At 41.5% G+C, this 16,846-nt stretch overlaps 1 protein-coding gene across 7 annotated transcripts in view; it reads left to right on the top strand.

Moving 5' to 3' along the window:
- The window catches only part of GRIA1 (glutamate ionotropic receptor AMPA type subunit 1), a 206,045-nt gene that overhangs the window by 127,792 nt on the left and 61,407 nt on the right, over positions 1-16,846 (top strand). For all 7 annotated transcript variants that reach the window (XR_014004672.1, XM_081181116.1, XM_081181117.1 and 4 more), the window contains exons 6-7: positions 12,187-12,348; positions 14,670-14,837. Coding sequence is in view for 6 of the 7 variants with exons in the window: in XM_081181116.1 (XP_081037242.1) it covers positions 12,187-12,348; positions 14,670-14,837 (330 nt within the window). In the remaining variant the exon portion in view is untranslated. The remainder of the gene's footprint in view (positions 1-12,186; positions 12,349-14,669; positions 14,838-16,846) is intronic.

Genomic DNA, 16,846 nt, shown 5'->3' with positions numbered 1-16,846 from the left:
CATGTAAGCTTTATACAAATTACAATAAGGGACTGATAACGTATATGTTGGATGTGTATCTGTATACCTGGTGTGGAATTCATGTGAATAGCCAAGCTATTTAACAGACATGAAACGTCGGTGTTTATAGCCCTAAGTCTTGGGCTTTATCATCCAGCTGTGCTACTGATTTCCTAAGACAATATGTCACCAGAATTCACATTGTTATAGCTGTGGAACTCCTACAGTCCTGTTCACTCTATGAACAGAGTGAAAACACAGAAGGGGAAGCAGGACCATATCTACTGGCACTGTTCGCGCTTGACCCACCCCATTTGGGTGAGTTTTAATCGTTTCCTTAGATTTCAAAATACCTAAAACTCACCCAGATGGTGTAGAAATGGCTTGTACAAAAGCCCATGCACAAATGCTTTAAGAATTGGCTGTTTGTGGCAGCTTTTCATTCCCATTCTTTCTGTGTAAGTAGGAGTATGGGGCTGCTTGCTTTCTCAGTGGGTAGATTGGACGGATATATCTCAGTCCATTCTGACATTCGTTCACACTTTCAAGTGGCGTTTTCCATTCCACCACAATTGGTTTATTTTGCAGAAGTCTTTCTTCCATTTCATCATTCCCTGCAGCAGAAAGATACAAAGTTTTACACATAGGGCTGCACACAAAAGCTCAACTGTTAACATACCTTAACATATATTTATAGATCAGTGGCCTTCCTTGTGTGTGGCTTCCACTGAGTCCTGAACTTCTTGCTTGGCTCCTGAACACTTGACTTCTGCTGCTATACCTGCTGCTGAGCCTGTACCATTACTTGCATGACTAGAGAGCTCTGTTTTACATACAAGTAAGAACCTCTGCCCTTGTGTGTTGGGTGGGTGTCAGGCATTGGCGTAGCGTGGGTTGCCAGAACCCAGGGCCACGCAGAGGGAGGGAGGGAGGGAAATAGGTGGAGTACGCATGCACATTCAACTGCCTAATGGTGTCCATGCCACTCAGGAGATCACAGGAGATAAGAAAAGAAGAGTTGTTCCGTTGTCTGAAGAGGTCACTTTCTGGTTTGCATGGAGAAGCCGTTTTCAATGGAGCCCAGAGAGGGAAGTGCGCAGCTGTACTGAGGCAGCACCAGGTGTTGAAATTTTGTGCCCCTAACAATTTTGTGCCTGGGACAACTGCCCCTGTGCCCCCGCCCTGCACGCTAACCACTGGAGTCAGGACAGCAATCCCTATCAGGGGATTCTCTGTTGGTCCGATTGTTCACCCTTTCTGCTCCCAGGGATGAATGACCTCTGGATGGTGGAGACAGAAGTATATTCATTATCATGGTGTGAGAGAAGAAGACATGTAGTAAGGCGGCCACAGACAATTAAGTAGAGCCGAACAAATGCTGGCTCAGAGGAAATGGTCTCTTCCCCTCATTCGGAAGGGGTTAGAACTGTGCATTTTGATGCCAGGCCTTGAGGGGGTAGGAGGTGTGAAATGGAGAGAGAAGAAGCCAGTGATCCTCAGAATTATGATGGTTGCCTGGGGGACTGTCCCCCCTCCCTCAAAGGAAAAACAATGTAAACATGCTGGTATTTTAGGCTGTGCTGTGCAGGAAATGTGAAAGAACTGTCAGAACAATAGCTAGATTCTACTAGGAGTTCAAACACAGCAAAGGCATATTTCTGCTCATTGCTAGCAGGGCTTTAGTATCTCATCTGCAAAATGTAGGGTGGGGAGGAGGCCCCCACTGTCAAAGATGACGGGAGCAATCGGAAAAGTCAAGCTACTTGCTTGGGCTGGTGTCAATTGTCAAATGTTAGAGTGCCTCCAGACTCATTATTTTGAGGAAGGGATTCAAGTGCCTGCTAAAATACTAAAAACGAATTGGCTAGCAGCAGTGCGCACCTGGCTGATCAACTGAACCAATTTTTTAGCCGCTTTGAGGAGGGAACTGGAACTACCGTCACTACAGCACTGGCCACCAGCACATTATCAGAAACTACTACTGATAGACAACCACTTTTATTACAGACCTGTGATGTACAACGTGCCTTTCGGAGCATTAACATCAGGAAGGCAGCTGGACCGGATGGAATCATGGGACGGGCTATTAGGGACTGTGCTGCAGAATTAGCCGGCGTATTTACGGACATTTTCAACCTATCCCTGTTGCAGGGTTATGTCCCTACCTGCCTGAAGACATCGATTATAGTGCCAGTCCCCAAGCAGTCAGTGGTGGTATCTCTCAATGATTATAGACCAATAGCCTTAACATCTGTTGTTATGAAATGTTTTGAGAGATTGGTGCTAGATTATATTAAGGCTAGTCTTCCATCCACTTTAGACCCGTTCCAGTTTGCATACAGAAGAAACAGATCTACTGATGATGCTATTTCCATCGCCGTCCATACTGTATTGAGTCATCTAGAACGACAGGGAACCTACGCAAGGCTGTTGTTTGTGGACTACAGTTCTGCCTTCAATACAATTCTGCCAGACAGGTTATTTCTTAAAATGACCAACTTGGGTATACATCAGAAGATCTGTCTGTGGGTAAGGAGTTTCCTGACTGATAGGCCGCAGACAGTGAGAATGGGACCTTACTATTCTTCTACTCTAGTATTAAGCACAGGAGCCCCTCAGGGATGCGTGCTAAGTCCCTTTCTCTATTCTCTGTACACATTTGATTGCACCCCACTGTATAAGTCCAACACAATCATCAAATTTGCGGATGATACAACAGTGGTGGGGCTCATCAGTGAGAACGATGAGACTGCTTATAGGAAAGAAATACAGGGGTTAATTCAATGGTGTAAAGAAAATAATCTTATGCTTAACACCAAAAAAAACCAAAGAACTCATAATTGACTTTAGGAGAAAGAAAAGTGTATTGTTACCATTGCACATAAATGGCGAGGAAGTGGAGAGGGTTGGTAGTTTTAAATACCTGGGCATTTATATCTCGGAGGACCTCTCATGGACTGCAAATGTTAATATGGTTGTGAGGAAGGTGCAGGGGAGGTTGTATTTCCTGAGAATGCTCAGGGGACTGAATCTATCCCAGCACCTACTCCTGTCCTATTATCATAGTACCATCGAGAGTGTCCTAACCTATAGTATATTATCGTGGTATGGGAGCAGCTCTGAAACGGATAAAAAAGCTTTACAGCGAACAATTAAAATTGCCCAGAACGTTATTGGGCTCCGACTACCAACCCTGGATGAGATCTTCACGTCTCGCATCTTGAAGAAGTCACATAATATTCTGAGAGATCCCACCCACCCTGCTCACAACTTCTTTGAACTATTGCCTTCGGGCAGAAGATATAGGACAATGAAAACACGAACCACACGCCTTCTGCATAGTTTCTATCCAAGAGCTCTGATTGCACTAAATAATGATCTCAGGGCCAGTTGCAAGGTTTAGTAAGTAGGGAGTGGAAGGAATGAGATAGGTTTTAGGTTATGTTATGTTTTTAATAGGTCATGCTATATTCTGGATTATGTTATGTTTTATAGATTATGTCTAAATAGGATGAGAGTTCGGAGATACGTGCAAATGTATATGTGAACCCGGTCTTTGGGTGGGTGTTTGATTTTCGTTGTTGTGTATACTGTGTATATACGGACAATGACAATAAATTTATCTAAATCTAAAAATTTAGGTTTCTTCAGTTAAAGTGGATTAAAATCCTCTGTCACCCTACCAGAACATTTCCTCTTAAAAAACAACACAGAGAGAGACTTTTTGTGGTTAGGGATGTACTGAAAAGTTTGGGGTGAACACATTATTACAGGGGAGATGTATTAGCACTCCACAAGAAAATCAGAATCAATGCCCATTGTCATATAACAACCCCACAAGCAAATAAAAATGAATGCTCAATAAACAGTGGACACAATCTAACAACAATGCAAGGTTTGTGCAAGCAAATCAGGGTGAATGCTCAATAAACAGGTTGTCTGAAGGAGCCCTTAGTTATACTTAGATCTCCCAACATAGCTGAAGCTGCTACTGTTTTAAAAAATAGAAGAGGTTCATCCGTTATGGAAGGCGTTATGGAGAACACAGAAGAATGGAAAATTCTTATTTTTTTCCTTCCGCATAGCTTAAATGTGGTATCTCATTGTCAGTGTCAACAGAACGCTTGAAAGGAGTTAGCAATTTGTTGCACAGAATGCAGGATTAGGCAACTAGGCTGGAGGTGTCATCTGTTGTACAGATATAAAAGAGTGCTTCTAAGTGTAAAGATTTTATGTTGTGCTCTCTGTTTTACACTCCATTAAAAATTCCCTACAGGTAAATGCTGATAACTCCTCTTTAGTAAATTAACATGGTAGCAAAGGAAAGGACTGTTTTCTCACTGGGATATTTTGAAATGCTAATAGTCAGCCTAGTGTAAGGGTCAGACTAAATATACTTTGTAAGAAAAATCACACGGTCACAGACCTCACTATGATGAGAATGTATTGTTTTTAATTTGAATTATAGTGATTAGTTCTATATTTCCATCTAAGCATATAAATTAGCATATTAATTTTTTGTGCAAATATGTTTGTGGTCTTTGGGGGGGGTCTCCCCCCCTTTAGGTAAGGTGAATGGTACAAAAAGTTTTGGTCCTAACCAAGGACTGGGAGAGACTCTGTTGCAGGCAAAAAAAAAAATGTATTGTATCTGCTCAAGCTTTTCTTGTTACTATCAATCCAACAAAAACAAAATAACAAACAAAAGTGGATCGGAGTCATTAGCTGAAAGTACCTTAAGACTGCAATCTTATGCACACTTACTTGGGAGTAAGTCTCACTGAATTCAATAGGACATTCTTCTGATCTGAGTAGACATACATGATTGCATTGCTAGTCAATACTAGTTATTATTCCTCACATCTGCTGCATTTTATTCCAGAAGATTAAATTTTCACACTATGGAAAGAAGGACTGGAAGTAATGTTAACCATCACTCAAGTGTCAAAGTTGACCATTTTAAAAATGTTGATTAAGATGTGTGAAGTGCATTTTGAAGGACAGCTGATAGCAGGGTAATGTCGTCCTGAAAAGACCTTAACAAATGTAAATTTCAGTATGGTAAATAGTTGGCCAATTTGAGACCAGTCATCTCAAGTTTCCTATGCTGTAAATCTGCTGTTCCATTTGCATTTGATGAGAAAAACAACACAGGGCTTGATTTGTGCATTTCCAGATCGATTGACACTGAAGATGCAGTGGGAAGCCTAGCTGGATAGCTTGCTGTAATGGAATGCAATTTTTTTTATATCTGTGATTTACTGATCTTAAAAAGCTTTCTAAACTAAAAGAAGCATGAAAATGCATCAATGCTAACATTTCCTCTCCCTTGGTGCTTCCTGGCAATTTGTAGCTATGCTTGCTATTAATATTTCCTTTGCTGGAGCTACATACACAGAGTGATGCTGTGTAAGGCTGGGATGTTATGACTTAAAGCTGCCATATGGCTAGTTTTAAAGCAATTTGACCTTTTCCCCTCCAGCTTTTTGATTGTTGCAATTAAAGAGTCAACTCAAATGCTAGACCTGTGATAAGTGTACAGGTTTAACATGTGCATACTCTGAAATGATGCAGTACATGCAGTTTAGCTGTGCAGTAAGAGACTGAACATTTGTTTTGTCAGTTACTACTGAAACCATTTTAATTTAACCACAGCATAAATATTAATTCTTGTTTCTACATCCTACAGTTATAACTGCTACTATATTGTTGTAGTTAGGACGAAGCCATTGTTACATCTGACAGTTTTTATTTTATTGCTGAAATCTTTCCTCTTGGGTATGCCAGAATACTGTAGATTCAGTGGAACTGTGCTAGGTCTTTGCAGTTTCTGATATCAGTTGTAAATGTAATGTCTTTGAAATACTTCACTAGTGTTTGGCAATTAGTGGGGTTCCCAGCAGTGTCTTCCCAATTTCCCAATCATGCTAGTGCTGGCTGTGGCCTCCAGTCAGGGCTGGATTTAGGTTTGATGATGCCCTAAGCCACTGAAGATAATGGGACCCTTTATATGTCCAGCTGTCCTTTGTCAACAACAAATTGTCGCTGTTTTCTGTGTTGAATATATGCTATATGGTAATTTATGGACCTAATAGGTATCTAAAGCCATTTGCACATGTTGCCATGCAACCAGTCCATGCAGAATTTAGGCACCCTATATATAGAAATGAGCAATCCAGTGATATTTTAGGGAGCAGGCTAGCAGGCGGGGCCCAATACATACACCATAGGAGCCTACACAACACAAAACACTGTTGCTGTATGTAGGTTTTATTTTATTTGTTTTTTATCTTATATTTTGGAAATGTACATCTAGTTTTTTTCCTTTAAATTTTTTTGGGGGGCCCAAGAGAGTGGAGCCCTAAGCTATAGCTTGTTTAGCTTATACATAAATCCGGCGCTGCCTCCAGTGGCCACAAGTGATGCCCGTGAGCCATCTCAGATGAAGGAAGTATGTCTTGCTGCCTGCCAATGGTTATTGAAACCCCAGCTGCCTAACCTAAGTCATAGGGTTGTTGCATGAGAATAATATGAAACAAGCAAGAATGGTGCATGCCACTCTAAGTGCCTGAATAGTAGTAGTAGTAGTAGTAGTAATAATAATAATAATAATAATAATAATAATAATAATAATAATAATAATAATTTAATATTTATACCCCGCCCATCTGGCTGGATTTCCCCAGGGAAGAAAGGATATAAATATAATAACACAAAAAACAAAATATAAATAAAATGCCACCATAACACAAAGAGTATCATTTGCATGTAGAAGGACTCCAGGGCAGGATCTACACTGACCTGTTTTACGTTATTAGAATGATATTAGATATATTGTTCTAAAATTTCACAGGGCATACTTGTAAATTAAAAGTGTTTCTTACCTTTGAGGGGGTTTTGTGTGTGAAAATGCTGTTTCCCTACTGCCAGTTGCTGGTTGCTTTGTAGTGCCCTCTGGTGTCACATTTTAATCACACATTATGAATGTTAAAAGTAGGACGTCATGTGTCCACCTGCATTATGAAAACCATTCCTTAACCCTTCCTTAACGTGAAAAACCAGGAGTGTAGATTTACCCCAGTTCAATTTCTGTCCTTTTGAGGTAGGAGGCTCTCAGGCAGAAGGACTAGGCAAGTCCTCTTCTAGGCAGAGGGGCAAGGCAAGATCTTGAGAGCTGCTGCCACTCAGAGTACAGTAAATAGTATTGGCTTGGGACCAGTGACCTGACTTCATATGTAGGGCAAGCTTCATATGCATAGGGGTCTATCTAGTTATGCCCCTTCGTTCACAGAAGACTGTTCAATCCATTGGTGGCTTCCATGAACAGAAGCAGGGAATGGTTGAGCTGATTCACCCTTCCAACTGCAGCCACATCCACTGTGATCCACCCCTCAGGTGGGAAACTCTCCTGAATAGTGTGGGAAGTAGTGAAGGGGGCTGTAAAAGAGTGGGAGAATTTGAAGGAGGAAATCACATTCCATTCTCTGTTTGTGGATGTCTCCGCTGGAGCAAAAAGTATTAATGAACAAAGGGGAGCAATTGGATGCAACTCAATCTATTGATTTAAAATAAGAATATTCAGCAACCAGGTATTGTGTGTGCTCACACACAGAGAGAGAGAGCGAGAGAGGGAGGGAGGGAGATGTTTTAAAAGTGGCCCCGCTTGAAGGCTTACATTCTAATGGCATGCAGACAAACATTAAAAAGAGAGATGGAAAAAGTGAGTAATGATATTTTACCTACAATTCCAGTTTCTGTGTATTATGTCACACTACGTGTATTCAGGTGTTGGTGCATCGTGAATAGAAATATCCTTGTAACCTGCTCCGTAGATTTTTTTCTCTCCAAAGGTATGTTGTCCACAATGGGGGTGGGAAATTATGCTGACATGATACTGATCTAGATTGAGCTTTTGTCTGCTGATCTTAACATATTTTTTTCTTTAATTTACACAGCATGAACCATATAGTAAATGGTTGAGAAGAGCAACAATTATGGTCGATGTGAGATACACGCGCGCGCACACACACACACACACACACATACACACACACACACACACACATGTATGTGTATATATCACTTTTTTATGCCTCTTTCAAGTCTTACCATTCCAGCATTGCCCAGGGACCCTTTCTCTGCTGACTGATCCCACCAAATTCTATTAACTGCTTTCTTTTTGTTTTTAAATTTAATGGACCACTTTTGAAGATCTAGAGGAATTTTAATGCAGATGGGAATATATACGTGCAATTGCTGCAGCTCAGATTTGCCACCTAGCTGGTTTTATGAACTGTTGGGTGTTTTTTAAAGCTTGCTTGTGTCTTACACAGTGGGCAGTTTTACGTTTCTTGATTTAGATTGATAACCCATTCTATCCCAGGGGCTCTAGGTGGATAGCAATAATACCAGCACAGTAACAAAGCAAAACACTGCCTCTAAGGCATTGTGATCTAATCAATTAATAGAGCGAGCTAGCAAGGAAAAAGGAGGTTTCAAAAAAGTAGGAACACATTTAAACATGCTGTTTATAAATAGATTTTTATAAAATTTGAGAAGTTATCCCTTTACACTTGCTTTCGCTTGTTTCTGTTATTTGCTTGTTTCTGTTAGCATCCAGCACTGGACTCTCAGAGCTTGTCTACATCTGAGCATTATTTAGCTGTTAATTTGCTTCCCCTGCCCCATTCAGATTAGACTGGAATAATCCACATCCATGTATTTGAATTTGTATATACAGTGGTACCTCGGGTTACGGACGCTTCAGGTTACAGACGCTTCAGGTTACAGACTCCACTAACCCAGAAATAGTACCTCGGGTTAAGAACTTTGCGTCAGGATGAGAACAGAAATCGTGCAGCAGCGGCGTGGCGGCAGCGGGAGGCCCCATTAGCTAAAGTGGTACCTCAGGTTAAGAACAGTTTCAGGTTAAGAACGGACTTCCAGAATGAATTAAGTACTTAACCTGAGGTACCACTGTAATGAACAACTTTGGTCTTTCCTATTCATACCAATAGGCATTCTCTTTTGTGTTTGGCCCCACCATCTAATATTATGCTAATTAAATATAAACAGGGAGTACACACAGATAGTTGTGCAGTATCATGTTATTTTTCTTTGGATCCCTCAGAATTGCACAAAAGCAGAAAACGGCACAAGCAAGCAACGTTAAAAAAATTATTTAATGAGCTTTACTTCTGCATCTTTCTGGTTTTGGGCAAAACCTGAGGAATCAGGGATGGGAATGTTTCTCCATCAAGAGTTCTGGAATCAGGAGCACAGCTGCAAAAAATTGGAAATTCTCAGTATAAATGTTTCAAATTAACCTGCTGCGCAGTGTCTGGTGTGGAAATTTTTATGTGGTTTAATGCGGTTTGCAATTGCAGTAGTCTGATTTTATGCAAATCTGAGGGATCAAAGGAAATACATATATAGTTTTGGACTGCATGGAAATTGTTACAAGCACAGCTGGAAAATACATGAAAGCAATGAGCAGATGGTTGGATAATCCACATATGGAGTAAACCTGAATTTCTAAATAGTGGCACACCATCTCTGGAATGCTCTCCACAGCGAGGATCACCTGGCACCTACTCATGTCTTTTCAGCACCAATCAAATGCTTTATTTTCCTAGGTGCCTTTAAATGTAGGTCGAGCGGGTGTGAATTCTGTGTTTTTACTGCTCTGCTGCTGTTAATTTGTCATTGCAGTATTTGTTATTAGTTGTTTGTTTTATTATTATTATTATTTGTAACCTTCCCCGAATGTGACAACACTAAAAGGCAGGGTAAAAATTCCTAAATAAATGAACATCAGTGTGATGGAGAAGGTGAAGAGGATGGGTAACATGTACTTTCTTCTCTACAGTCTACTCTGTTCCTTGACAGCTAAATCTGGTCAACTGAAAGGTCAATTGTTCTATAACTTTTATTTCTTTCATGGACCTTAATCTGAGAGTGCCTTATCCTCTATTGACATTTGATTGAGTGCATGAGATTTAGAGTTGGGTGAGCATCTCCTTGTGACTAATGCTCCTTGCAAATTTTGACACTTTCCCCATTGAATCATTCTCTAGGAATACATTTTCCCATTAGTCAAGCAGCCCTAATGAAAATGTACTCCAGCTAATGGGCCTATTTTCCTTTTTGCATTGAAATTCAAGTCATCATCCCATTTTGGCCTCCCCTCTTGGCGATGTGGGATTGAAAAATAGTAGATTCAACCTTTCTGAAGGTGAAAGCTAAGATGGAGTTTAAACAAAAATAAAATAAAAATTAGGCCACTCAGGATACCCAAAAACTCTACGTTGCATTACTTAAGGGATCAAAGGTACTTTTAATATTTTACCAGCTAAATGTTACATTTTTTAATTAAATATTTTACTGAGTGCATGCATACCCTCCAACACATCACAGTGAAAAACTGGACTGCCAGGGCCATGCTCCCATGTGAGTCACAAGACATGTGCGAGATAACGGCCCTGAAAGATGTGCTTTTTTCAGGGCTGTGCTCTCATGGCACCACAAACATGTGTTTGGGGGTGCCGTGCAAGTTTGCAGCCCCCCCCCCAAAATTTATTTTGGGAGGTGAGATCACAGCACCCAAAAACATGTGTTTTAGAGTGCAGTGCTCTCACACAAGAAAAGAGGGATGTGGTATGCACCTCAAAGTAGAGCCTACAGCAGGAAATATACCAAAAAGGGCAATAAAAAAGATCGGAGTCTGTAGCTACAAGGAAAACTTGCAAAATTTGGGACTGTTGGGGAAAGGTATGTAAAGGGAACATGTTTCAGATGTGTAAAGTTATGCACAGTGTGAATAGATATATGTTTTCTTCCTCTCTCACATTGCTGGAAACCAGAATCATCCAATGAAGTTGAAAGATGGAAGATTCAGAGCAGACAAAAGGAAATACTTAACAGTTAAACTATGGAATTGGGATTAGACAAATTAATGGAGCATAAGACTATTAATGCCTTCCTGTCAGTGTGGCCACTCACTACCTCCAGGATCAGATGGGTGGCCACTATGGGGAAAAGGAAATTGAACTAGTCTGGTCATTTTGTTTGATCTTATATTCTTATGCCTAGGAAATTTGCTGGAAAGTGGCAGGGCAGGAAGCAGCAGAGACTCTCCGTAGCTTTCCCTTCTTCCTGCCCAAATCACTTTTTTGGAGCTAATTATTAAAGCCCAGGCTTGAGCTTTATCAGTGGTGGCAACTAGGGATGGAGAAGAAATTTGTTTCAGTTCATATTATCAGATGTTCCCTTTCCAAAACAATTCGACAGTCAGAACATGGGCATCCTTAGGAATTTTCACTTATCTGAATTCTGTGATGTGGTTCTCCAACCAAACAATGTTTACAAATATGCATATAATCAGGGAAAGTGCACATAGAAATTAATACAGTGGTACCTTGGTTTACAACCATAATCCGTTCCAGAGGTCCATTTGTAAACCAAAACAGGTTGTAACCCAAGGCGCGTTTTCGCCAATGGGGCCTTCCAAAAAAATTGGTTCGTTATCCCCCCAAAATGGGTTGTAATCCAAAAAAAGGTTGCAAACTGGGACACGCACTTCCGGCTTTGAAGTGTTTGTAATCCAAAATGTATGCAAACCAAGACGTATGCAGACCAAGGTACCACTGTACAGTAGTGAAAATAACATTCAAGTATGCATTGCATTAGGGAAAATTGCTTGAAGAAAATGTACATTAGCCAAAATCTTGCGCAAAAAATATTTTGTTAGAATAAATTTGCACTATAATGCTGATTGATTTTCATGAGGATTATTTATTTATTTTTTAAAAAGCAACTTGCCCGCAGAAATGTGGAGAACTTCATTTAAGAATGGGAAAATGAGAAGCATTGAGAACCAAAACTGATGATCCTCCCATCTCTGGTGGGAAATGCTTGTATAATGTGGGGGATCCTGTCATAGCTAAGGCTACCAGGTTTTGTTTCCAGTGACTGTATATTCAGTTCAGAGCACTACTCAAGGCTGAGGAAATGGGGGACAGATGGCTCCACACAGGAAGCCACACTTTCATGAAATAAGTGCAACCAGTTTTGTAGCACCGCAGCATTACAAAGATGTAGAACATTGATACAATGATATGCACATCATACAGTCCTTGGAACTTTGGTTCACCTCTTTGTTTTGCTTCTCTCCTCCTCCTTCTTTAGGGCTTCATGGATATCGACTTAGGGAAATTCAAGGAAAGTGGTGCAAATGTGACTGGATTCCAGCTGGTGAATTATACAGACACCATCCCAGCCAGGATCATGCAACAGTGGAAGAGCAATGATGCCAGGGAACAACCTCGTGTGGACTGGAAGAGGCCAAAGGCAAGTGGTACTGAAAACCGTTTCTCTGAGGTAGCCTTAGCGCTGCACTCTTGTCATTAACATGCTTTCCATTTGAAATCAGAAACTCAGAGTTTTAATGTTCGTACCAAATCACAACAAACTTGTTGGTCAGATGACATTTTGCTTGCTTAATCAAGAGAGGACCTCCGTGTGATATAAAAAGAAGAAGAATTGAACAACTCTTCATTTATTTAAATCATATATATACTGCTCAACATTGAAGTTTCTAAGTAGTGTACAGTAATATTACAAAAAAATAATAATACAGTGGATAGAATCAGTTAAAATTAATCACAAAAGTAGAAAGCTGAAAATGCCTGCTGAAATATAAAGGTATGTAACAAGTGCCTGGGATTCAGCTGGGAGGGGGGCTGAGTAATCTCAGCCAGGAGGGAGTTCCACAGAATCAGGCCCATGATACTGAATGCATGGCTTCTGGGCGACATGAGCCACGTATTTGAGCAATGGGGAACCACTAACAGAAACTCTTAGAAGAGATGCTTCAGCCTGGAAGAGGGGGCAAAACAGCTTCAATTGATTTTTGTTTCTATAAGGACAAAGTACTATATGGCAGAGTGAAATAGTTCTATCAATTTCTGTCAGGGACTGGACTGATAAGGAATGGTGGAGACCGCCCCCTTCCCCCCCCCCACGTCTCCCAGGACAGTATAGCTTTACAACAGTGGTTTGCAGAAGGTAATGGCGCTGAGACAGAAGAGTGGCAAAGCTGGGAGATAATGGGAGAAGAGGGGGGGGAGGAGAACCAGAGCAGCTGGCTGACACGTTATCACTAGAAAGCATTCCAACCCCCAACCCACCCACCCTTCTCCCAGAACCTGGCGACCAGTGAAAGTGGTAGAGCAGAAAGCGAAGAGGCAATTGGCACCAAGCAGCCACCGTAAAGGGGGTGGCACTGCTGACGACTGAGAGGGAAAGGGGGGAGGAGATTACTTGGAGCAATGCCATTACCTGAGAGGCAACATTTCTAAGCTTCTCTCTGTGAATAAAAGACTTTGGTAAGAGCTTCTTGTATCTCTATTACTGGCAGCCTGCCGTGAGGGAGAGGGATCAGATTCCCTGAAGCCTGATAATTTCTAGAAGTACTGTCTTTTGAAATATATACAGTATATACCCATATATCTGTATATCTATACTGTATATATACACCCTGGCACACGAGGAATCTTTTGGACATAAATTTGGCTTTGTGAATCAAGCATACTTCCTTTTCTAAAACAATATTAGCTGAACTCCCACATCTCTGGGCTTCTGTTTTGCTGCTAGGAGAGAGAATATGTCAGACTGACAACCCAATTCTAAACACGTTTACTTGGAAAAATGATTCCACTAGGTTGCATTTCCAAGTACCAGTAAGCAGAATTGCAAGCTTAAAGTAATTTGCTTGGCCTGGGAGGAAAGACAGGGTATAAATTTTTAAAAAATGTGCATAGTGAAATACTACTGTTTGGGATCACGCTCCCTGGCTATGTCCATAATTGTTTAGCTTTGAATTAGTGTTCAAAATGTAAACCTTTTTTAAAAGCAGCAATAACAATTTTCAAGCATAGCATTCTATCAGATCTCCAACTCAGCTCTGTGCCTTACCTTCTGGTACATCATTTCTTCATGTACAACATAAGTTCCTCCTAACCATGAAGTCCAAGACATTAAAATCTAAAATTGAAATGAATACCGGCAGGGGGTGGGCTTCCAAAACTGGAATTCAGTTGGGTCTACAAATCACAGGATATGAAACCAGCAAGTCTGGAACCTCCAATCCTCTGGCCAAATTTGGATCAACACAGGTCCCAATTTGGCCGACGAGGCTGTTTCTCCCAAATCATACCACTTTGCCCTACACATGTCATCAGGTGTGGGGCAGGTACAGACACAGCTGGATTGGCAGCTGATCCCTTCAGAACGCAAGGTTGAAGTCACTGCCCAACATTTACTTGGGTAAGTCCTACTGATCTCAGTTGGCCTTACATCTGAGCAGACATGTGCAGGATTGTACTGGACATCAGTCAAAGCCAAGCATAGAGGCCTAGTCTTTAGCTCAAACAACAAAGTCTCATGCAATTGTTCTTTTAATTACAAAGCACCTGATCCTAGCTTGCTGACATATTCCCACAATATTTTCATTTGAACTGATACTAGTGAAAGCCCATTCAAACTACAGCTTGAAATTAAATTCTGTTAAATTAGCTTTAATTTGTAGGTTCCTCTTTTGGAAAAAGGAGCATGAGTTTCCAAGTTTCTGGCCCTAATAGGGAGGACATATCTTTTTTTCTGTTTTCTAGTACACATCTGCTCTTACGTATGATGGAGTTCGAGTAATGGCAGAAGCTTTTCAGAGTCTCAGGAAACAGCGGATTGACATCTCTCGCCGTGGGAATGCAGGGGACTGCCTAGCAAATCCAGCTGTCCCTTGGGGACAAGGGATTGACATCCAGAGAGCTCTGCAACAGGTCAGAAAGCCAACTGTGGTGCAGAATCTGTTATTTTTCAATGAGAAGTCTTTCAAATATGCAAAAAAATAAATAAATCCAGTTGTCCCTTTACTTCCTTAACATTGGCATGATACAATCAGTATTTTATGGGATGCAAACTGGATGCATCCTGTTGAATCATTAACAGCCATGAACACTGAAAATTTACAGTCAGATTGAAGATCCAAAGTTGAGTGGTAAACTTTGACCTGCCAATTTAGGAAAATAAAACTTGAAAAAGAAAAGACCTCTAAAGACATTTGGAGAGAAATGCATTTCCGTGGAGGTCTTGTTCATAAGCTCACCAAACTTTATTTCCAGTCCTCCAGAAATCTTTAATGAGCATAGGTAGCTATGATCTCCATTTTTATACATCAGTAGGCACTGGCTGTGTCAAATGTGCAGGAATAGCATGTACAGTGGTGCCTCGCAAGACGAAAATAATCCGTTCCGCGAGTCTCTTTGTCTAGCGGTTTTTTCGTCTTGCAAAGCAACCCTATTAGCAGCTTAGCGGATTATCGCTATTAGCGGTTTAGCGGCTATTAAAGGCTTAGCGGCTTAGCGGCTAAAAGGCTATTAGCGGCTTAGCGGCTTAGAAAAAGGGGGGGAAAGCGAAAAAAATCACAAGACTCGCAAGACGTTTTCGTCTTGCGAAGCAAGCCCATAGGGAAATTCGTATTGTGAAGCGCATCGAAAAACAGAAACCCCTTTCGTCTAGCGGGTTTTTCGTCTTGCGAGGCATTCGTCTTGCGGGGCCCCACTGTAGTGGAATAATTCCTGGATTATAAAATTTCACACTGCTGAGGGTGGATGACATGTTTGAATGTTCTCTGTAAATGAAACGTATCAGAGATAAGGCTAAGTAAGTCCCCTTCTCCCGTGACTCAGGGGAAAGGAAGGGGGTTCGGTGGGGGCGGGCCATCCTGGTTGTCACCACTGAGGGGGGTAACAAAATGCTGGGTGGCACTCACCACAGGGACTGCAGTGCACCCAAGCCACGTGTATCTCCTGGGAGTGACGCAGTGGCTTGGGCGCTCACAGGCTCCACGTTGTCCCAAACAGTCCGCCCGCCACCTCTCCCTCAGCTGTAGGATGGCTGAGTGGGAGGAGGCAGGCAGACTCCTTGGAGGCCCTGCGGAATGTCCTGCCCTGGCTCGCCCCACTCCTGCAGGTGGCTGGCCCTGCTCCTGGGCACAGGGCACCCACGCACACCGCCCCTGGTGCCCAATCGGCTTGCTCCACTGCTTCCTTGACTGCTGAAGCAGAGTAGCTTTCACTTTTCGTCTACTACACAGTGATTTATTATCTGTGTTAACATCATTGCGCATCACTATATAATTCTGCATATCCATGATGCATGGAATCAATAGAGACTGAGTACTTGCTTGTTTCTGTGTGGTCCGTGTGAGATCTAAATCTATAGCATAGCTTTTGCTCTTGAAAAGTGCTTCCTAAAAAACTGGTTTTGTTCTGAAAGTAAAAGTGCATTGCAGGTTGATTCTGTATTATCCTGAAATGCGTCCATTGGAAAACAGACGTAGGTAGTCCTGGCATTGGGGGATGTATCCACACCTGCCCAATGTTATGGGTGGGTGTTTACCAGGACCTCAATCATCACTTCTTTCTTTGTTCACCTGGGGCAGAAGCAGGAAGGAAAAGGTGTAGATAACCTAATCAAGCAGGTGGTGGGGTCAAATGCGTGTAAATAACCACACCTATTCTTCTAGACAACAAGATGTATAATCAATTGACATTGAAGACAGCATGTTGAATATGAGCATAAATTATTCTGGATTGAGAATGATTACATTTTTGTGCTAGGAATGAGTTAGTCTGTACACAGCCCTACTGTATCTTTCACTGATGGAATTCTAACCCATTGTACATAACTAGCCAAGCTTGCAGAACCAATCAAATCATGATCACCTTGCCAGGTAGTAAGGAGAATTCTACTAAGACACCAGGTGGAAATATATAGGAACGTTTCT

Source organism: Podarcis bocagei (assembly GCF_964188305.1).
Source record: "Podarcis bocagei genome assembly, chromosome: 2".
Classification (NCBI taxonomy): domain Eukaryota; kingdom Metazoa; phylum Chordata; class Lepidosauria; order Squamata; family Lacertidae; genus Podarcis; species Podarcis bocagei.
This window is presented reverse-complemented; position numbering and strand designations above follow the sequence as displayed.